Raw genomic sequence first — 22,057 nt, 5'->3', positions numbered from 1 at the left:
GGAGTCAGAAGGACCCAGGTCCAGTCTCCCCTTTGCCTTTTACTGGCCAGGAGTGCATGGGTGGCCCTTTCCTTGTTCCCTGTCCATTTCCTTTCTCTTATCCGTAAAATAAGGAATGAGGAGGATTCCTGCTTCAGAGTGAGAATTAAAGGGCCCCCAAGAACGAGACCTGGCATACAGTAGGTACATGGTAAGTAGCAGTCATAGATTTCTGAAAAGGGATCTTTGAGCTTCTGCAAAGGCAATTCTTAGCCCCTGTCCTGTAGAAAGCTCTCTTGTCTCAGTAGGATCCCTCCTACTGGATCTGTCCCAGGACCAGATGAACCAACCAGCTTTAGTATCTCCCAGACTCTAGGCAAACAAAGCCCCTTCCAACTGCTACCTTGTTTCTTTGCTCCCTTTTCCCACACACATTTTGGAAAGAGTTTTCTCTGTTCCCACCGTATTACCTCTCATTCTTTCCCTAATTCACTCTAACTGGACTCCTCTCTTCCCCCTCCCTCCCTCCTTCCTACCTTCCTGTCAAAAATCAGTGATAGCTTGTTTCCCCATCTGCCTTGACTCAGAGCTCACGCACCAGCAGGGCCCCCTTCCCTCTGGAGAGCCAGACTCTCCTGCGGTCCTCCCACCTCACTGACTGCTTGCTCGCAGACTCCTTTGCAGATTCCTCCTCCCCACGTGACTTCTAAATAGCTGAGTGTGAGGGCAGGCATGGTGGCTCACACCTGTAATCCCAGCATTTTGGGAGGCCGAGGCAGGCGGATCACTTGAAGTCAGGAGTTCGAGACCAGCCTGACCAACATGGTGATACCCCATCTCTACTAAAAATACAAAAATTAGCTGGGCATGGTGGCGAGTTCCTGTAATCCCAGCTACTTGGGTGGCTGAGGCACGAGAATCGCTAGAACCCGGGAGGTGGAGATTGCAGTGAGCCGAGACTGTGCCACTGCACTCCAGCCTGGGTGACAGAGCAAGACTGTCTCAAAAAAAAAAAAAAAAAAAGCCGAGTGTGAATGTCTCTGTCAACCCATCTTCTTGGATGATGTCTGTTCTAGTTACGGTGGCTGTGTAACAAACTACCCCGAACCTTAGTAGGTTAAAGCAACAACTGGTTTCTTTCATCTTGTGATTCTATGGGTCAGGAATTCTGGCAGGGCTGGGCTGGGTGGTTCGTCTGCTCTATGTGGCATTGATGGAGGCTGCTTAGTGGAACTTAGTGGTGGATGGGCTGAACTGGGGGCTCCATGATGCCTTCACTGGCACCTCGGTGGGGAGGGCTGGAACATTGGGTTTAGCTGGGACTGTCATTTGGAGCACCCACGTGTGGCCTCTTCAGTATGACAGTCTTGGGATAGTTAGATTTTCTACCTGGCAGCTGGCTCCACTAGAGCAAGAGTTCTAAGAGGCCCGGCGGGGGGCGTGGGGGGGGGAAGCTGCAAGGTGTGTCATGATCTAGTCTCAGAGTCACCGTTGAAATGTCACTAAAAATGACTCAGATTCAAGAGGAGGAGGTTAGACTCTACCTTTGAATGGGAGGAGTAGCAAAAATTGGCGGCCTTCTTTCATTTACCACAAGGTCTCAAAATCCTGTGGATCTTAAATACCCATATGTGTTAGTGTCTCCAGGTGTAGTCTCTTCTCCAGTGAGCTCCAGGCCTGAGTTCCTTGATTCCTCTCTTTAAATGTTTAATAGGATCTCACAAATTCTTGTCCCCTACTTATTTCTACACTGATCTCCCCCAACTCAGTAACCAGTACCACCATCTGCCAGTCACTCATTCTAAGCTTGGATCCTCCTTTCTTATTTATTTATTTTGACTTTCTTCCTTTTTTTTTTTTTTTGAGATGCAGTCTCACTCTGTCTCCCAGGCTGGAGTGCAATGGCGCGACCTAGGCTCACTGCAACCTCTGCCTCCCAGGTTCAAGCGATTCTCCTGCCTCAGCCTCTGGAGTAGCTGGGATTACAGGCACCTACCACCACACCCAGCTAATTTCTGTATTTTTAGTAGAGACGGGGTTTCACCATGTTGGCCAGGCTGGTCTTGGACTCCGGACCTCAGGTGATCCACCCACCTCAGCCTCCCAAAGTGCTGGGATTACAGGCGTGAGCCACTGTGCCTGGCCTTTTTTCCCTAATTTTTATCCTGCCTACCACCTCCCATCATCTCCACCACCAAGTCCCCTAGCCGCTCGCAAACCCTCCCTCTACACTGCCCGCAGCTGTAGCTGCTGCTTCCCTTGACCACCCTCTCCAACTGGCACCACCCTGTCCCTTCTCACACACGTGGAGTCCTTCAGCAAGACCTGTTGCTTCTACCTCCCAAATACATCCTGGCTCCACCTCTCTGCCCAGCCAGCCCTCTCCCCTGACTGCAGTGGCCCGCTGAGCAGTCTGCCTGCTGCTTCTCTCCATCCTAAAGTTCACCTCCACACAGCAGCAGAGTGATCTTACAATGCAGGCCAGACCACCACCCTCCCCTACAGCCTCCAGTTCTTCCCCTCACACTTGGAGTAAAATCCAAGCTCCACTGGGACCTACAAGACCTTAGGGGATGGGGCACTGTCTGCTCTCTGCATTTCTTAGGTGCTTCTGTCCCAACACCTCCCTGTTCTTCCTCTGACAGCCGGTCCCTGCGCTTCCTTGGGGTTTTTGCACTCTCTGTTCTCTTGCCCGCAACCCTGCACAGAGTCTTGTGCAATTGCTCCTTCTCATCATTCCTTCAGATCCTAGCCAGGAAGCCTCCTTGATTACACAGCCTAAAGAAGCTCCTCCCTGTCCACCACCTTCTTTCTGTTACATCCCGTTTTTTCTTTCTCATAGCACTTTTCCCTCTTCTTGTTCCTCTTTTGTTTATTGTCTGTTCATGTGAGAAGACACTATGTCTGTTTAAGGTGTTCCCAGCACCATTTTTTTTTTTTTTTTTTGAGACGGAGTTTTGTTCTTGTTGCCCAGGCTGGAGTACAATGGTGCGACCTCGGCTCACTGCAACCTCCACCTCCTGGGTTCAAGCAATTCTCCTGCCTCAGCCTCCCAAGTAGCTGGGATTACAGGAATGCACCATCATGCCTGGCTAATTTTGTATCTTTAGTAGAGACGGGGTTTCTCCATTTTGGTCAGACTGGTCTCCAGCTCCTAACCTCAGGTGATCCACCCACTTCGGCCTCTGAAAGTCCTGGGATTACAGGCGTGAGCCACCGCACCCCCGGCCCCCAGCACCTTTATCTTTTGGCCGAGGCTGGGGGGCCCAGTGCGGACTGAACCTCCTGGGAGTTTTTAGATTTATTTCTTATTTTTATTTTATTTTTTAAAAGACAGGTTCTCACTCTATTGCCTAGCCTGGAGTGCAGTGATGTGATCATAGCTCACCGTAACCTTGAACTCCTGGCTCAAGTGATCCTCCCACCTCAGCCTTCCGAGTGGCTGGGGTGTGGCTAAAAACTTTTTCTTTTACCAGACTGGGCAACATGGCAAGACCCTATCTGTGCAAAAAATAAAAAATTAAAATTAGCTGGGCATGGTGGCACCCGTCTGTAGTCCCAGCAACTTGGGACACTGAGGTGGGAGGATTACTTGAGCCTGGGAGGTCAAGGCTGCAGTGAGCCATGATTAAGCCACTGCATTCCAGCCTGGGCAATAGACAGAGCAAGACTCTGTCTCGAAAAAAAAAAAAAGAATTTTTTTTTTTTTTTGTAGAGACGAGATCTTGCTCTCTTGCCCAAGTTGGTCTCGAACGCCTGGCTTCAAGCAATCCTCCTGCCTCAGCCTCCCAAAGTGCTGGGATTACAGGCATGAGCCACTGTGTCTGGCAGTGGGAGTTTTTAAAAAGATTTATGTTGATTCCCAGCTAGAATCGGCGCCTTCCTAACCTTGTCCACCCCTTTGGGGTCTTGGTTTTACACTTTACTAGGCCTCTTTCTGTCCTCTAATCCAGCCAGCCTTTGGATTTGCAGCCAGAGGCCTGACACCCAGGCCACACGCAGCCTGGCCCCCTCACTGTCCCTCCGACAGCCTGGTTGTCATCCTGAGCCACTCCTTGTTCCCTCTGTTTTCCCCTTCACAGGACTGGGCCTCATGCTGCCTGCCAAATGCCAGTCTTGGGCTGTATCCTCCCTGCCACTGAGTCATTCCTTCCCAAAATGCACCCCCTTCACCCCCCAACCCCTCACCACAGGGTGAAGTCTTCAACAGCCACAGGGTGCCCATTTGGTTACAGCAGGAATTGTTATTGTTGAGTGTGTGGACAGATGAAATAATAAGGCTGTTTTCCCATAAACAACTATTAAGCTGGAGCCACCCCAGCATGCATACAACTTAAAAAAGTGATAGCAACAGAAAAGCTTAAATGCAGGTTGATAGAATGAGTCTTTTTTATTTTCATCTGCTTGGTTTTAAGTTTATATGTTACAACCTTTCAAGTGGTCATCCAGGACCAGGTGTCTCTTCAGGTAAGCCATTTGATCACATGTTGAATGGGGCAGGTACATGTGGTACTTAATTGGAGACAGCTCCCAGGTTCCATTGAACACATTTTTACTGAGCACTTACAATGTTCTGGGTCTATGCAAATGCAAATTATATCCATTCCTAAACCAGTGGTCTGCTCCTGTGTGCCCAGCATGCCTTGCTCTCAGTGAATCCGAGCTGCTTTCTAGTGATTGTTGCCTTCTATTCCAATAATCCATTTCCCTCATGGGGTGTCTTGAGCCTCTCGAGGGCCTACAAAATGCAAAGGCTTCCCAGCAGTTGTGGAGTCTGGTTAGACCATATGTGGGCGTCTGCGGGAGGCTTCGTAGAGTGCCACAGACTCTGTCCTATTCCACATCTTGATTCTTGGTTGAAATGAACCACAAACCAATGAATTCTGTCTTGGTAGAGAGAGGATGTGTTCAACTGGCAGTGCCAGGAGGGAAAGCAGATGCCATTGTCATAGCCCAGGGCCGAAAGGCTCCATCTGACCCCCACTGCTCTGCAAAGGCCATCTGGCCAGTCATAGCACTTACCCTTGGGACCTGTTTAGGCCCTTCCTCACTAGAATGGTTTTCTGGGTCTTTCTACAACACCTTGCCCTTTTTATTTTTTGAGACAGAGTCTCGCTGTCACCCAGGCTGGACTGCAGTGAAGTGATCTCAGCTCACTACAACCTCCACCTCCTGGGTTCAAGCGATTCTCCTGCCTCAGCCTCCCAAAGTGCTGGCTGGGATTACAGGCATGAGCCACCGTGCCTGGCCTTTTTTTTTTTTGAGACAGAGTCTCGCCCTGTTGCCCAGGTTGGAGTACAGCGGCAAGATCTTGGCTCATTGTGACCTCTACCTCCCAGGTTCAAGCGACTCTCCTGCCTCAGCCTACCGAGTAGCTGGGATTACAGGCACCCGCCACCACACCCAGCTAATTTTTTTGTATTTTTAGTAATGGCAGAGTTTCACCATGTTGGCCAGGCTGGTCTCAAACTCCTGGCCTCAAGTGATCTGCCTGCCTCGGCCTCCCAAAGTGCTGGGATTGCAGGCCTGCCTTGGCTTTTTAACAACATGAAGGCACTTCCTATGAGTCAGATCCTGTTCTAAGCACTTTACATGTATAATCTCATTGAATCCCAATTATGATATTCTCTCTCTCTCTCTCTTTTTTTTTTTTTTTTAAAGAGACAGGGTCTCACTCTGTCACCCAGGCTGGGTAACTATGATATTCTTATTCCCATTTGACAGATGTGGATATGGAGGTTCAGAGTGGCTCAAGTAAAATGGCTTTGGGTTATCTAGCCAGACAGTCTGAAGCCCTTGGGCCTTGCTGTCCTCTTTGCCAGTCCCCATGCCTTCCTGTTTTTTTCTTTCTTCTCTCTTTCTCTTCACCCTTCTGATGATTTCAATAAACCTTCTTGTAGGCTCAAATTCCTCTGAGACAGTGTAGGAAAATATGGGGATGGGAGTGGAATTGGGACAGGTCTGATAGGGCTACTTTGCAGCCAGAGAGCTTGAGGCTGAAGGTAGCATCTGGAGTGTGGATGGTGCTGCGTAGAGAGTTGCTGGCACACCTGCTGAGCTCAGCTGCCTCTGCCAGAGACTAGGTTGTGCTCAGCTCTGGACCTCCTAATGCCCAGATTTGGCAGCTTGGGGCTTAGAAGCAGCCCCACTGGTCAGTGTTCCTCTGCTAAGCCTTGTTCTGAGACCTGCTCTGCAACACCTGCAGTGTAAGGGCACGCCTTCAGTGAGTAAAATCACAGCTCCTCTCCCACCTCTCTGCTCCGCTCAGGAATGTTTTCTTGAACACTCCTGGGAAAATGAAAATGTTGTTATGTTGTGCAAGGGGAAGCTGGGTAAGGTGGGAAGAAGAGAGCCAGAGGATAGCAGGCCTGGGCAGGCAGGAGGGCCCTGGGAACCATCTGGGGCCTTGGGGTAGTGAGGGGGATGCTGAGTGGGGAGGTGCTGCTGGAGGGGCTGGGAGAAGGGGCCCCACTTTCTGGGGAGGAGGAGGACATCATCCCCAGCAGGAAGGGCCCGCAGGACCCTGGAGCAGCCGCTGGGGCCTTGAAGGGGCCCACTGGGCTGCTGGTTTCCTGGGGCAGGAAGTCCTGGCTGCAGCCAGAATTTGGCCAGGGGAGGGCAGCTCAGGCAGGAGGAAGGTGCACAGTGGGGGAGGTCTGGAGCCTCTCCTCCCTTCCTGCTCGCCTCTCTTCTACTTGCTCTGTTCCCTGCCAGCCTCTGTTTTTCTCTCGCTCTGACCTCTGCATTGTTCCTTCCCTCCTGTCTTTGACGCCTTTCCTTTCTCTCTCTCTGACTCTGGTTTCTTCTCCCTTCCCTCTGCTCTCTCTCATTCTCTCTCTCTTGCTCTCCTGAAGGGGAATTGTGATGCCTGTAGCTGCTGTGCCCAGCTCCGGGGTAAACAGAGTTGCTTGCAGGATGGTAGGGCCCGGGTCCATTGCCTGGCCACCTGTTGCCATGGTGACCCAGAGGCAGCACAGGCAGCAGCCTTGGCTGTCTGGCAGGGAGGGCAGGGGTCTGAGAAGGGGAGAGGCCGGGTCTGTCCTTCACAGCCCCAGAATGGCCCACCCCACCGTCAGGGCCTGTGGCATGGGGGTGACTGCCTGTGAACATGGGTTCTGTACTGGGTGCTGTCAAAGCAGCTCCCCTGAGGGGGGGTCACACGGGAAGGGCGGGTCATTCATACTTGGGGTCAGACTCAGACTGCCTGTGTTCTAATCACTTCTGGCCACTTTTGTGGTCTGCTGGAGGTAGAGGGTGGGAGGTGGCAAATAGCCCCAAGGGAGGAAGCCACAGGGAGGCAGCTAGTGGGTGGGACAGAGGGAAGAACAGGCAGATTTGCTCTTCAGCAGAAGGGTCTCCCTTGGAAGGGAGTGAGCCCTCTGCTTCTGGGAGCAAACAAGCTCATGCTGGACAGCCACCAGAGGCAGTGTGGCGGGCTGAGATTTCTGCACCTGAGAGAGGCCTGTCTAGCTGAACCTGAGGTTTCCTCCCACTCTGAGAGCTGAGGATTTATAAAGTACAGTTTTCAGCTCCCTGAGAGTTTGCAATTTCCTCACTGACAGTGGCCCAGTGGGACAGTGTTCTGGAAAGTGCCTTGACCCTGGACCATGCTGGAAAAGGGTACTGACACCATCATGGCCTCCTGCAGAGGACATGAGGGTAGACAGGGAGGGGAGCTTCTTGGAAGTCCTGGCTCCAGGTATGGGTCCTGGCCTGGCATGTCTGGGTAAGGAAGAGCCGGTGGATGTCACAGATGCCTGGGATGCAGCAGCAACTGTCCTGCCTGCCAGATGAGAGAGAAGCAGTTGTACAAAGTGGTCAAGCAGTCTTAGCTTTTGCGGTAAGCAGACTTGGGTTGATGTCTCAGCTCTGCCCTTTCCTGGCTGTGTGATTTTGTGTGCGTATATGTGCAAGTTACCTTTTCTGAGACTTTGTTTCCCCATCTGTAAAATGGGAATAATAACAACATTCATGTATTAAGGCTGTGTGATGATTAAAAGAGATAATGTATAAAAATATTCAGTACAGGCTGGGCACAGTGGCTCACGCCTGTAATCCCAGCACTTTGGGAGGCCAAGGCAGGAGGATCACTTGAGGCCAGGAGTTCGAGATCACCCTGGCCAACATAGTGAAACCCCATCTCTACTAAAAATACAAAAAGTATCCAGGCATGGTGGCACACACCTGTAATCCCAGCTACTTGGGAGGCAGAGGCAGGAGAATAGCTTGAACCCCGGAGGTGGAGGTTGCAGTGAGCCAAGATCACGCCACTGCATTCCAGCCTGGGTGACAGAGTGAAACTCTCTCAAAAGAAAAAAAAATGTGGCTGGGCGGTGACTCACACCTGCAATCCCAGCACTTTGGGAGGCCGAGGCAGGTGGATTACCTGAGGTCAGGAGTTTGAGACCAGCCTGATGAACATGGTGAAAACCCGTCTCTACTAAATACAAAAAATTAGCCGGGCATGATGGCGCATGCCTGTAATCCCAGCTACTCAGGAGGCTGTGGCAGGAGAATCGCTTGAACCCAGGAGGTGGAGGTTGTGGTGAGCCAAGATTGTGCCATTGCACTCCAGCCTGGGCAACAAGAGCGAAACTCCATCTCAAAAAAAAAAAAAAAGTTCATTACAGTGCTTGGCCACATTAATTAACTATACAAGGAAGAATGATTGTTCTCGATCTTACTTCCACACCCACCACTTTCGGTTTTATAAACTGAGGAAGCTGAGTCTGGAGAGGTTGAAACACTTGCTCCTGTTAGGTTGTTAGTTTTGGGCATATGGCAGGGACAGCGCCCAAACAATATGGAGGAGCTGAACCCCGGCCCACCCAGCCTGGCCCCTGTCCTGCAGGTTCCTGTCCATCTGCACACAGGGTCAGACTCTGCTCACACTCTGCAGCCCAGCTGCCCCTCGGTGTAGCAGATCTCCTAGGGAACTTCATGTTCAGTGGCTGTCTCCCTATCTAGACCTTGGCTCTGTGAGGGCGCAGCTCAGGCTTGCCCATGCTCCCCACTCCCTGCAGGCCTGACTCAGTCTCTCAGTAAGTGCTGGCATAAAAGGAAGGCAGGACCATGGCAACTTACAAAGCTGTTCATGTGTTCCCTCCTTTGCACCTCACGACAATCTACAAAGTATTTGGGATTCCCGTTTTACAGATGAGGAAACCGGTCTGTGGGGGGTGCTCACCTGTTGAATGAATGAATGGAGAGAGGGGAAGCAAGTTGTCCAGAGACCTCCCCATCATCCCCACCCCGCTCCCTGTACTGAGGGTGGGGCCGGGATTCAAATGCAATCTACCTGTCTCAAGAACCCACTGTCCACCAGCAAACCCTCTTTCCACATTTCTGTTTCCCAAAGTGAGAACAAACGCTGCTAGAGTCTGGTTGTTTAGGAAAGACAAGTCCCCATCCAGTCCAGCTGCTGCATCTTCTCCAGCCTCCTTGACACCGCTCCCTCACATGTGCACAGAACTGCACAGTTAGCCAGGTGCCTTTAGGTTCTCTCCTTTCATCCGCGTGCAGCAATTCATGGAGCTGGGTGGGAGTGCTTGTCTTTCTTTAACCAAGGAGGAAACAGCTTCTCAATAACTTGCCCAAAGTCTGCCTAACTAAGCCCTTTGACTGAAGACCTTAGACAGAGAGCCCCCTGGGGCTCAGTTTCTCCACCCATACAACCAAGCAGGTGTAATCAGTCTTCAAAGCCCTACTCACCTCGTGGTGCCGAGGAAAGGGCTGTGCTCGAGCTCTGGCTGGGCACCTTAGGCAGGACTTGAGATGTCTCTGAGTGCGGGATCCCTATGTACCTCACCAGTGATAGCACCTCACATATTTGCTTATGGGTCAAATGAGATGTGAATGGGAAAGCATTCAGGAAATGCCCTCCCTACTCCCCCAGGCCCCTGGTGGTCACCTCTGGGACAGGGGCAATTCTCAAGATGACCCGCAGAGGGTAGGTGTCAGATTTCAGACAAGGTTATTTTTACCCTTGGGGGTGGAGGGAGGCAGGTGACATTTGGACTCACAGTTCTAGAATGGGGTGAGGGGGCAGGGATGGGAGCAGGGCCTCTAGCAGAGAACCTTGTCTGACCTCAAGGTCCATATTCTCCCTGCCTGTGTGGGGTGACACTAGGGAGAATTGGGAATGCACTGAAAAAATCTCATGCATTTGGTCCACAGTGAGCCAGGCTCTGTCCCCTCTGGGCCCTGGAGATACCAGAAGTAGAAAGAGAGAAAGAGAGAGTTTCTGCATTGTAGATCTTCATGGTCTGGTGTCAATCAAATTCTCCCACAATTAATTGAACCTTGTCACAATGGAGAGCACTGCAGAAGCGAGGTACACGGGTGCCCGGGGTGCTGAAGGATAAGGAGCATTACAGAGATGGCGGAGCAGGACAAGTGTTCCAGGCAGAGGGAGTGGCACGGGCAAAGGCCCAGTGCTGGGAGATGGCAAGCTGCACATGAGGACCTGAAAGAAAGCCAGTGTGACTGGGTCACGCCATGGTGCTATATAGGACCACAAGGTTCATGTCTGTTGTGTGTGCAGTAATGGAGCAATGCACCAAAACAGCAGGAACTGAGGCAGAGAAAGTTTCATAATCAAAAGGCAGCCAAACAAGCAGGTGGGAGAGAACCTCAAATCCACCTCCCTAGGGAGTTTCTCAGACTGGGGTTTTTAAGGGAATTTGAAGGAGCTGGGGGTTGCTGATTGGCCGAGGAGTGAGGGGTGGAGTCATGGGACAGGGAGAGGAAGAAACTACATTCTTGTGTTGAGTTGCCTCTTTGGAAGGAGGCTTTAGACTGACAGGTGTCAGTGGACCCATTGAAATGCAGGATTTGGGGCCGGGTGCAGTGGCTCACGCCTATAATCCCAGCACTTTGGGAGGCTGAGGTGGGCAGATGGCTTGAGCTCAGGAGCTCCAGACCAGCCTGGGCAACAAAAAATTAGCTGGGTGGCACGTGCCTGTGGTCCCAGCAACTCTGGAGGCTGAGGTGGGAGGATCACTGGAGCCTGGGAGGTGGAGGCTGCAGTGAGCTGAGGTCACCCCACTGCACTCCAGCCTAGGTGACAGAGCAAGATCTAAAAAAAAAAAAAAGCAAAGCAGAATTTTGTAAATATCTCAAAATAGAAACCTTGAGGTTTTTTTAATGTTAAAGATGTTATCTGGAAAAGTTAGGACCTTGTGGCAGGGGCTGTGTGAATTTTAAGCAATAAGCAGCTATAAGAAAGTGGGCTATAGGGCAAGCCGGTTAATGCTTAGCTATGCTTTTACTTACAGCTTATGCTTTTGTTAAAAACTTAGCAATTTAGCTTGATTAATTTTGTGAGGATGGCTTCAGTGTGAGCGAGACTGGAGGTGTGGGCAGGGGTGGCCCATGAAGGGCCTCAGAGACCTTGTTAAGGAGTTCTTCCTATAAGCCAAACCCTTTCAGGATTGGAAAGAATCTTGGAGACTCTCTGGTTAAATGCCCCATTTGACAGATGAGGAAACTAAGGCCCAGACATCTAATAATAAAACTCACCTTTTTATAATCACTTACCATGTGCCAGAGATCAGGCTATACACTCTGCTTTCTGCTTTCACCATATCTTCCCCTTAAAATATAGCTGGCATTTCACATCTTATTTAATTTAAATTAGCAGACTGACTTGATTTTTGCCAAAAATGTTTTCTCTCAATAATTAAAAAAAATTAATTATTGAAGTAAAATTCACATAATGTAAACTTAACCATTTTAAAGTGACCAGTTCCATGGTATTTGGCACATTCACGGTGTTGTACAACCACCGCCTCTGTCTAGCTCTGAAAATTTCCATCACACTAAAGTACTACAATCCCTTACTCATTAGGTAGTTTTTCCCCATTCCCTCTGCCCCCAGCCCCGGCAACCACCGATCAGCTTTTTGTTTCTATAGATTTATCCGCTAATATGGATACATACAATATGTGACTTTTTGTGTCTGGTATGTTTCACTTAGTATATCTTTTTGAAATTCATCTATGTTTTAGCATGTATCAGTACTTCATTTATGTTTATGTCTGAATAACCATTCATTTGATAAAGATACATATACAGATATACATATATATCTATATACGTACATATATATTACAATGTATTCATTTATTAATGGATATATATTCATTTATTAATGGATATTTGAGCTGTTTCTACCTTTTGCTTGCTGTGAATAGTGCTGCTATGAACATGTATGTGCATGTATTTGTACTTGTTTTAGTTCTTTTGGGTATATAACTAGGAGTGGAATTGCTGGGTCATATGGTATTTCTATGTTTAACTTTTTGAAGAACTGCTAAACTGTTTTTCATGGCGACTCAACCATTTTACATTCCCACCAGTAATGTACACGGGTCCCGTGAATTTCCTGGCAGCAGGCGCAGGCCAGAGACCTCACATGACTGTGAGGCTGGAGCAAAACCGCCTGTGCGCTGCCCCATGCAGCTCTGGTCCTGTTCCTCCTTCCAAGTTTTTCAGTAGCAAACAGCCCTGTGTACTGGCTTTTCTCCCATTCTACATGTCCTTGGTTCCTTAGGATCCCTCTCGGGGCTGCATGAGCCAGGCACCAGGGGTCTTGATGCTTCCCCCTACCCAGGCTGTGCAGGGAGAGCTCTCACCTTCCTTTGACACTTAGAAGTCCTGTGTCAATAGTACCAGTTCTATGAGTGAGGCTGTCACATATGCAGACTCCTTTCTGACCGCCATACCAAGGAAGATGCCAAAGTGACAAGGGGAACAAACACACTGGCCTGGCTGTGCTGCCCTTTAAGAATCTGGCTCAGCCTCAGCCTGGTGACCCTAAACAGCAATGGCAGGGTCTGGGTCAGCAAGACACAGCTCTCTCCATGCAATGTTGGAATGAGTGTCTCCAGTCTCTTATTGCTGATGGGAACCTTGTGAAAGGACCTGCATCTCCTGGACAAACCGAGACACCCGTGGCGGTGCAGGCCCCACCCCCTGAAAAGCATCACACTACTTGACTGACTGACCACGCCAGCACTATGGATAAACCTCAAGCCTTTTAGGTTGACTCCTGTCTGTCACAGATTCTCAGGAAAAGAGATCATCTTTCTAAATCCAGATTCACAGGCAGATGACAGTCCATGACCTGAATAACCTCTTAGTGAAGATTTTCAGATTCTGCTCCACATTCTGGGATGCTTACCAGGGCTTCAGATTTAGGAGGAGAAAGTTTATTTTATTTTATTTTATTTTTATTATGACCTCTATCCAGGCCTCCTTTCCTTGGATGCAAAATCAGTGTGATAGAAAGGAGAATGAACAACAAGCATATTGTGGTATTAGTGAAAGAAGCACCTACCATTTGGAAGCCCAAAGAGGAATGTTTATTTTTTCAATTTTTATTTTTACTTGTAAAAATAAAATATTTAATTTATGATCTTGAAAAAAAAAAGAATTGCTAGGGTAATACGTATGAGAACTGCTAGCATAGGACCTGAGACTTAGTAGGTGTTCAATAACTGTTCACCAAATGAATACATATAGGAGATGCTTCATAAAAATATTGCTTCAATTCTCTACCTTTCCAACTCCCAAATCTTGAAGAATGTCAAGTGTGAACACACTTAGTAGCTAAAGGAAAATTAAGATGTTTGATAGGACATTGGGACCATCGTTTGTCTTCTAGAATGAAGATATGATCTGATATTGTATGACAATCAGAAGCCTGAGGAACAGCCCCCTGGTATCCTTCCTCCCAGCCCTGGGGCTAGCTTTGAGGACGTATGCTCCCTCTTTTACCCATGAGTTTGCTGCCCACCACTACTACCCTTTTTTGCCTTGTCTGCTGGGAACCTCAAGGCCCATGCAGCTCTCTTTGGCAGCTTCTGGATTCCTAACAATCCTCTCCTCTCTCATTTGGTTCCTTAACTTTATTTGTTTGCATTTTGGTTCCTAGTGCACGTGCATCCTGTGTGTGTCCCGGGTATATGTGTAGGCTGCCTCAGAGCCTTTTTTGGGAAGAAGGCAGGGAATAGGCCAAAAGAGGAGCTTTGGAATGTTGACAAATACTCCTGCCTTGCTGGTGGGGAAAGCACCAGGAGGCTGCCCTTGGGTTTCTCTGAGAGGCTGGGGGAGAGGGAAGGGGCTGGGGCCACCTTTGTGGGGACAGAGCATGGAATTTAGTCAGCTCCCTCACACTGCTTACAGTGACCTGGTTCAGACAATGGGGCCTTTCATGGGGCCTGGCCCACAACTCTGGAGTGGGTGCAAGGCCTCTTCTCCCTGCCTGCCCCTGGGGCCCACCTTCCAGTACCTTGTGAGAGGCAGGGGCGGGAGAGTGGGAGGAACAGGGGCTTTGCAGTTTTGCACCCTGGGTTTGAAGCCCTGCTCCATAATCACTGGCTTTTTGAATTCTCACAGAACCTCTCAAACAAGCTCGTAATCTTGCCCTGCACAGGGTTGCTGTGAGACTCTGGAGAGCTCATGGGTAGAAAGCACTGTGGAAACAGTCCACTTTGAACTACGTTTGGGTCCCTCCCAGCTGTATTTCTGTAGAAAGCACCAACTTTATAATGCTAATAGTAAGCACTCAATACATGTTAGCCACAGGGTATATGTGTGCCAGGAGCTTCATATACTTGGTGTTGTTTAATTTCCTCCCTATGATGATTCTTGGAAGTGAGTATAATAATCCCATTTTTATAGACAGGAAACCGAGACCCATAGAGGTGTAGCAGCTTGCTCAAGGTTATCAAAGTTAGTTGTGGAATTGGACTTGAACCCAAGCTAGGCTGACCCCCAAGGCCTGTGCACAGCCTGTGTCAGGGTGGGTTACTCCAGAGGTCACCCAGGCGTGCTCTTCCCCTTCAGGGCAGGTAGGTCTCCTTTGCACCAGGCCTGTTGCTCCAGTTGGGGTCTGCAGGCACTGTGATCTCAGCTGGCTTATCACTTTAGGTCATGCCTTCTTCAGAAGTCTTCCATGGTTTCTGGGGACTTCTTGGCCTGGCCCCCAAGCCCCTCTTCCTCTGTCTCCACCCATCCAGGTATGTAGAGCATTTTCCCACCTGCTCTCATTTGCCCCAGTGTTCACATCACCTGAACCCTTTGCCCTGACATTCCCATCACCTGAACCACAGCCGTTCTGTTTCTCCTTTTTGCTGTTCCTTATGGCCTCTCTGTACCTCAGACCTTCCTCCCACTGTGAGTCTCAGCTCTCAGGCCATTAGTCTTTTCCTTTCTCTCTTCCATGGGCATTTATTTAGCCCCGAATCTGTGCCAGGCACGTGGCCCTGTCCCGTGGAAGCATCTATCTGATGGGGGTGGCAACTGTGAGGACAGTGACTACCCAGCTTGGTCAGTGCCGTGATGGAGATGGTGAGGCTGCAGGGGCATTCTAACTCTCCACGGGGAAGAGAGATGCAGGATGAGGAAGGGCTCACCTAGCAGACGGGCGCAGATAAACGGATTCTAGATGGAAGCGGCACCTTCATGTTGAGGGAAGACAGCGGGAGTGAGAGTGATGCTCTAAGGAAACGTATGTGGTCTGGAGCTGAGAGAGTGGCTGCTGGGGTGAGTGGCAGGAGCTACGGTGGCTGGTTCTTGATCCTGAGAGCAGTGGGGAGCCATTGAAGAGTCTTGAGCAGGGGAAGTGCCTGGTGAGGCTTGCTCTTTAGAAAGGTCTATGTGCTCCTAAGGGGCAGAGCAAAGTCTCATGGTGGGTGGAGTTATGAGGACCAGGTCTCCCCGAAAGGAAGGACATGGTAAGCGGTAGTTGTTGAGTTGGATTTGCTTTTTGGAAAGATCCCTCCGGTGCTGTGTGGAGGATGGAAGGAGTTAGATCAGAGGCCTGTTTAAGGTCAGATCACTGGGACTTGGATACTGGGCAGAGGGAGGAATCCAAGGTGAAGCCTTGGGCCTGTTTCCAGCCCCAGTAGCCTGTGGGCCCAGTAGCCTGTGGGTCTGTTGTCAACTTGCCTAGAAGGAGCCATGGCCCAGCGGGGCTTATATTGGCCCCCGCAGCTGGGTGGCCCTGGGCCAGCATTTCCCTCTGTGTCTTAGTCCCCCAGGCTGTGAAGGGATTGGGTGAGGGGGTCTCTCCTGCCCTGACCCTGCAGGTCTGTGACATGACTCTGGCTCAGGAGGAGGGACACAGAGCCCATGGTGTGGCTACCTGGGGCCTAGTCTAGCATTATCAAGTCTGGCCAGGTCTGCCAGGGCCTGGGGCCAGCACTTGGCACAGCTGCTGTCTGAGAGGGCACATCTCCGACCTCTGGGTGTCCTCCTACCCTTGCGGTGGTTCAGCCCCCACCACCCTGGTAGCTCTCTTGGCTCGGCCTGCCTGGCCGCCCAGGCCCTGACTCCGTCCAGGGCCTCTGCTCTCCCTATGACTGGCCCTGGGAGGAGTGGCCCAGCTCTGGAGCCCCATTGGCCAAAACTTGCCTGGGCTGCACACACCCCTGCCTCCCAGACTGGCTGCCTGCCCACCTTGGGACTAGGAGGCCTGGCCTGGCATGCCCTAATGTGGGCAGACTGCCTTGGAGCCCAAGGAAGGAGTGGAGTCTGAAAGGCTATGCCTGAGGCCACCTGCTGCTCTGTCCCTGCTGCCTGTGCTCCAGCCCACGGCTTCTGCGCCCCTCTCTTTGAGGGGAGTGGTGGGGACAGCAACTGCGAGGCTTGTCTCAGTGTGCTTCAGGGGCCCTGCTCAGAGGAGCACAGTATTTCCATTCTGACAGGGTTCTAGAGCTTCCTCCCTGGGAATCTCAGCTGGGTATGCAAATCCCAGGCTGAATTAGGCCCTGGACTCCTGGAACCAGGGGTACCTTAGGGACTGGCAATTCTCTGTCCTACTTGGTGAGTGACAGATGTGGCTTGGGAAGGGGGAGACCCTGCTCAGGATCACACAGCACTTGAGGGACACAGGTAGAATTTGAACTTAAGTCCGTCTCTGTTTGTCCCTCCACAGACCTTTGATGATGTCCTCCTGTGTGCCAGGCCCCTCTAGGCCCAATTTGTCTTTGTATTCTCTATGTTTGGCCCAGGGCCCCGTACAGAGGAAGTGTTTGGTGAATGAACAAATGAACGAATGAACCAGTGAGCAGGGCACAGGTCCTGGCTCCCGTGGCATAGGGTCCAACAGGAAGGTAGGGACTCCTGATTCACAGAACAGGAAACGGGAGCGCATGGGAGGAGGGGTTGACCAGGTGAGAAGCAGAGAGAGGACCAGAGCTTAGGCATCATGACTGCTGGTCCAGGACTGTGTCCGTGTTCCCTTGTTGGTGAAATGGGTCAATAGTTCTTGCCCTCGTCCTCGTGAGGACTCAGAGAAGTGGCGGACGTGCCCAGGCTGGTAAAGTGTGGGCGCTGTGTGTTAGCGTCCCTGTGTGTGTGTCCAGACTGCCCAGAAACCCCAGGCGGTCTGCCCCTTTTGTTCTGCCCCTTTTGTTCTGCCCAGTTGCCCTCTGCAAGTGGGCATTGTCTCCCCATTTCCTCAGCTCTCCCTAGGGCTTCTTTCCGGAATTTCTTCCCAATACCCCTGGCTATGGGAGGGGTTTGGGAAGAGTGTGGATGAATGGAGTCTTGCCTACCACCTCCCTCTACCCACTCCCACACCCCGAAAGCCAGCCACCCGTATCCATGCAGGCCCCCAGCGCACAACCAAGTGGGAAGTGCCTTGGCAGTGGTTACCATGGCGATGGGTCCTGCTGCTTGGACAACATCGGCCTTCTAGCTAACTGTGAGAGCCCGCAAGCCAGGCAGCCTGGCACGCTGCAAGCCTCCACCCAGGCTGAGAGCTCCTGGGATGGCTGTCTTCCTGCCTCCCCTTGGTGCCCAGCCTCCTACCCAGGGGCTCTTGGGAATAAGCCGTGTTTCTGGGAACCCATAAGCCATTCTAGGTCAGACAGGCCTGGTTCAAATCCTGGCTGTACCACGTGGGGGTCAGTGACTTTGAACAAGCCACCTCGGTGTGTTTGAAATTGAATTAGCTATGGGAGGCTCATTGGGGGGAATTATCTAAGGAGTATACACCAGGTGCAAGAGCTACCACTGCCATCATCCTGCAGCCGTGGCAGGCTCACCACTGGGGCATGGTGCTCTTTGCCACTACAGCCAAGCCCAGGTCCGTGGACTCCTCATCTCAGCCCCAGGAGGCCCTGCAAGCAGTGTAGTGTCGGGGGTAGGAGCTCAGGCTGCAGCAGACCTCTGGGGTCCCACCTGAGCTTTGTCACTTACTTGGGCTCCTCGTCTGTAGGATGAGGATAATAAGGCATCTGTCTCATAGGTTTGTTGGGAGGATAAAATTGGATTAGTACAAATAAAGTACTTGTAAAATTATGTGACACCTAAGTGCCATATAAACATTAGTGGCGACTGTCATCACCACCACACAATTGGCATTGGCCATGAGAATTGGAACCCATATGCCTGTCCCTCCTCATTTTTCTCACACATGCAGGTGTGCCCAGCTCTTGAGCTCATGGTCTGCTTAGGGATGGCAGGCTGCTAGCCCCTTCCCTCTTCCTCCCTTCCAAAGGACTGATGGGCACACCCCACCTCTTCTGCTTGGAGAGTAAGACATGCTGGTTCCAAGCAGAAATCCCAGCTGTAATTCATTAGTTGGAGAATTTTCTCAGCCAGTTTTCCAGCTGGCAGCTGTTGTACCCAGCCCTGGATCAGACAGCTGGTCTGTGACTGCCCACAGCCCTCCCAGTCAATAGATCCAAGTGCTAGACATTAGCAGGCCACAGAGGCTGTCCTGATGGCCTCTGAAGATGGAGGGAGCCCAAGAAAGGAGCCCTTTGGGGATGAAATCAGAGCGGCTTCTTGAAACACTGTATTAGGAATAGTTCCCTGGGCTTGACTGCTATGGAGCTCTCTAGGCCTCCCTGCATAGAGAGGGGACTCTTTCCAGAATGAACGTAAATCTAAGGCAACACTTTAAAAAGTTGGCCCAGGAGCTGAAGCAAGGAGGACTGACTTCTCTGCATGGTTTTGTCTCCACTGGCCCACTCGGGTGCAAGGCCGTGTTCATGTGCGGTTCTTGGCCAAAAGGAAACTGGGCAGAAGCAGCAATCACAGATATCCTGGGGTCCGAGACCACGGGTTGGAGAGTGGTGACCACTCTCGGGTTGAGGTCTGGTGGGAGGTGGCCCTAGGTACTCTCTCTCCCCCAGACCCTAAGTTCTTAGGGCTGGACAGACCTGGGAGACCCTGCAGCAAGTAGACCTCTCTGTCCCCACCTGTCCCCACCTGTACCCCAGGGCTTGGCCTCTGTGTTCTCCAACCGCACATCCCGGAAGTCAGCCTTACGTGCGGGGAACGACAGTGCCATGGCAGACGGCGAGGGATACCGGAACCCCACGGAGGTGCAGATGAGCCAGCTGGTGCTGCCCTGCCACACCAACCAACGTGGTGAGCTGAGCGTTGGGCAGCTGCTCAAGTGGATTGACACCACGGCTTGCCTGTCCGGTAAGGCTGCGCTCCCCATGGTTCCCTACCTGCCCCACAAGCCCAGAGCAGGGGCCGTGCTTTCAGAGATGGTCACTGTCCACCCTAAGTGCCACACTTGTTTCTCATCTTGGTCTTTGCTCATGCTGGTCTTTCTGTCTGAAATGCCCTTCCTGATGTCTCAATGCTCAGCACAGCCCTCTTCTCTCTCACTCAGACCCCTTCAGCCCTGAGTGTTGGTCCCAGGCCCTAAGTCCCTGCCTCAACACAATGCAGCCTTCCACATGGCTGCTTCAGATTGGCTCGGAGATGCTGTTGAGCAAAGCCCCTGACTGCCTGCCCTGCAGCGCTCCTTCCCTTGAGTTGAGGTGCGCTGGACTGAGCCCATTTCATTCCTTTTGTTGCACTGGTGTTCTCCAACCTACAGTGCTCACAGCCTGGTGGGGTGGGGATGGGGGATAGACAGGTGACCCGACTGTTCCCCAGCACTGTTTCAGAGGCCCTGACCCAGGCCTGGGGGCAGGGAAGGGATGCCTGAGGGGCTAAGGCACCTGAGTGGAGTCCTGAGGGTGAGAATGACTCAGGCAGGGAACAGGTGGTTGAAGGGACGGGGGCTCCAGAAGGCCGGGAAGCAGGCCAGTGTGGCGTGATCACTCATTCAACAGCTACTTACTGAGTGTGCACTATGTGCCAGGCACTGTTCCAGGACTGGGGTACAGCAATGAACAAGACAGGCAAAAATCCTTGTCCTCAAGTAATTTACAATCTAGTGGGAGGGAGAGACAGTAGACAGATGAAAAGCAGATATACAGAAGAGGGTCGGGGTGGTGCCCACGGTGAGGGGTGTAAGGAAGGGTGGCAGCAGGGTGTGGCGGGAGTTGTGGCCTTGGCTTGGGCGGCTGGAGAAGCCTCCTGAGGAGGTGCCATCTGAGCAGAGGCCTGTGATCGGGGGAGGCTGCTAATGTCTGGCTTTCTTCTGCTGACACCAGCGGAGAGGCACGCTGGCTGCCCCTGTGTCACAGCTTCCATGGATGACATCTATTTTGAGCACACCATTAGGTAAGTGGCCCCTCCTGCCTCAAGGTTCTCTGGTCTCCCTCCCATCAGCCTGGGGCCTGTCCTCCTGACTCCCTGCCTGGTCAGCCTGTGTGCTGCCTACGCCTGACTCAACTGACTGAAAATGAGGTGGGGGCAGCCTCTGGGGAAGTGTGAACCCCTCTGCAGTGTTTCTGGTGGCTAGGAGTTGACCTGCTGTTCCGTGCAGTGGGTGGGTGGGTGTTCCCTCAGCCAGGGTGTGGCCGAGATAGCATAGTGGGGTGCTGCGTGACTTTGGGGAAGTCAGTCTCTCTCTCTGAGCCTCAGTTTTCTCATCTGCAGAATGGACGGGGTTAGACTTAATCAGTGAATGCCTTTTTGAGCTTGGACGTTCTCTTTGGGTCCTTGGTCATTGGGCTGTAGGGAGGCCCCTAGACAAGGTGCCTTGGCAAAGTCTGAGCCAGAAGCTTGGGCCATTCAACCTCTGCTCACATCCTTCCGGGGATGAGGAGCTCGTTACCTCATTACTAAAGTAGACTTTTTTTTTTTTCTTTTTTTTTGGAGATGGAGTCTCCCTCTGTCACCCAGGCTGGAGTACAATGACACGATCTTGGTTCACTACAATCTCTGCCTCCTGAGTTTAAGCAATTCTTGTGCCTCAGCCTCACAAGTAGCTGGGATTACAGGTGCCCGCCACAAGGCCCGGCTAATTTTTTTGTATTGTTAGTAGAGACGGGGTTTCGCCATGTTGGCCAGGCTGGTCTCGATCTCCTGATCTTAGGTGATCCACCCACCCTGGCCTCCCAAAGCGCTGGGATTACGGGTGTGAGCCACCACACCTGGCCTTTTCTTTTCTTTTCTTTTTTTTAATGGCTGTACAGAATAGAAGAATATTCATCACACGCACCGGGCTTTGCCTCCCCATAGCTTTGCCCATAGATCCTGCTTCTGGGATCCAAGGAGCAGGCTGAACCCTCAGCCCAGGACAGGCTGCAGGGCCACACACAGAGCTCTTGTCTCTGGGCCTGATCCTAAACTCACCAGCACTAGCTAGGACATCAAGTGCCAAGGGCTTATTCAGGACTCACTGGGTGCTCAGTGTGTCACCATTAAGGAAGAAGATTGGCCAGTCCCTGTACTCACTCATTCAGTCATCAGTCATTCCCTCACCACACACTTAATATTAGATGAGCACCTTTTCCAGACCAGGGGCCTTGCTGAGACTGGGCATGCAAAGTCCACTGGAGCACAGCCTCTTCCCTGGACCTCCCAGTCTTCAGGGGAGGCAGATGTAGGAACGTCATTCAATTCGCAGTGAGAAGTTCTGTGCAATAATGGGCTCTGGGCCAGGCATGGTGGCTCATGCCTGTAATCTCAGCACTTTGGGGGGCCTACGCGGGTGGATCACGAGGTCAGGAGTTCAAGACCAGCCTGGCCAACATGGTGAAACCCTGTCTCTACTGAAAATACAAAAAAATAGCTGGGCGTGGTGGGGAGCACCTGTAATCCCAGCTACTCGGGAGGCTGAGGCAGAGAATTGCTTGAACCTGGGAAGCAGAGGTTGTGGTGAGCTGAGGTCGCACCACTGCACTTCAGCCTGCCAACCTGGGCAAGAGAG

At 51.6% G+C, this 22,057-nt stretch overlaps 1 protein-coding gene across 8 annotated transcripts in view; it reads left to right on the top strand.

Moving 5' to 3' along the window:
* ACOT11 (acyl-CoA thioesterase 11) overlaps positions 1-22,057 on the top strand; it is a 91,738-nt gene that overhangs the window by 22,142 nt on the left and 47,539 nt on the right. For 7 of the 8 annotated variants that reach the window (XM_063698374.1, XM_063698371.1, XM_063698372.1 and 4 more), the window contains exons 2-3: positions 19,218-19,425; positions 20,394-20,463. In XM_063698374.1, the coding sequence (XP_063554444.1) occupies positions 19,287-19,425; positions 20,394-20,463 (209 nt within the window). In that variant the 5' untranslated portion in view covers positions 19,218-19,286. Of the gene's footprint in view, positions 1-19,217; positions 19,426-20,393; positions 20,464-22,057 lie in introns of those variants that run through there. The other variant, XM_063698375.1, reaches the window with a different exon arrangement.

The sequence above is a fragment of the Gorilla gorilla genome, chromosome 1, assembly GCF_029281585.2.
Source record: "Gorilla gorilla gorilla isolate KB3781 chromosome 1, NHGRI_mGorGor1-v2.1_pri, whole genome shotgun sequence".
Taxonomy (NCBI): Eukaryota; Metazoa; Chordata; class Mammalia; order Primates; family Hominidae; genus Gorilla; species Gorilla gorilla.
The sequence above is the reverse complement of the archived record's forward strand: the minus strand, read 5'-3'. Positions and strand labels throughout refer to the sequence as shown.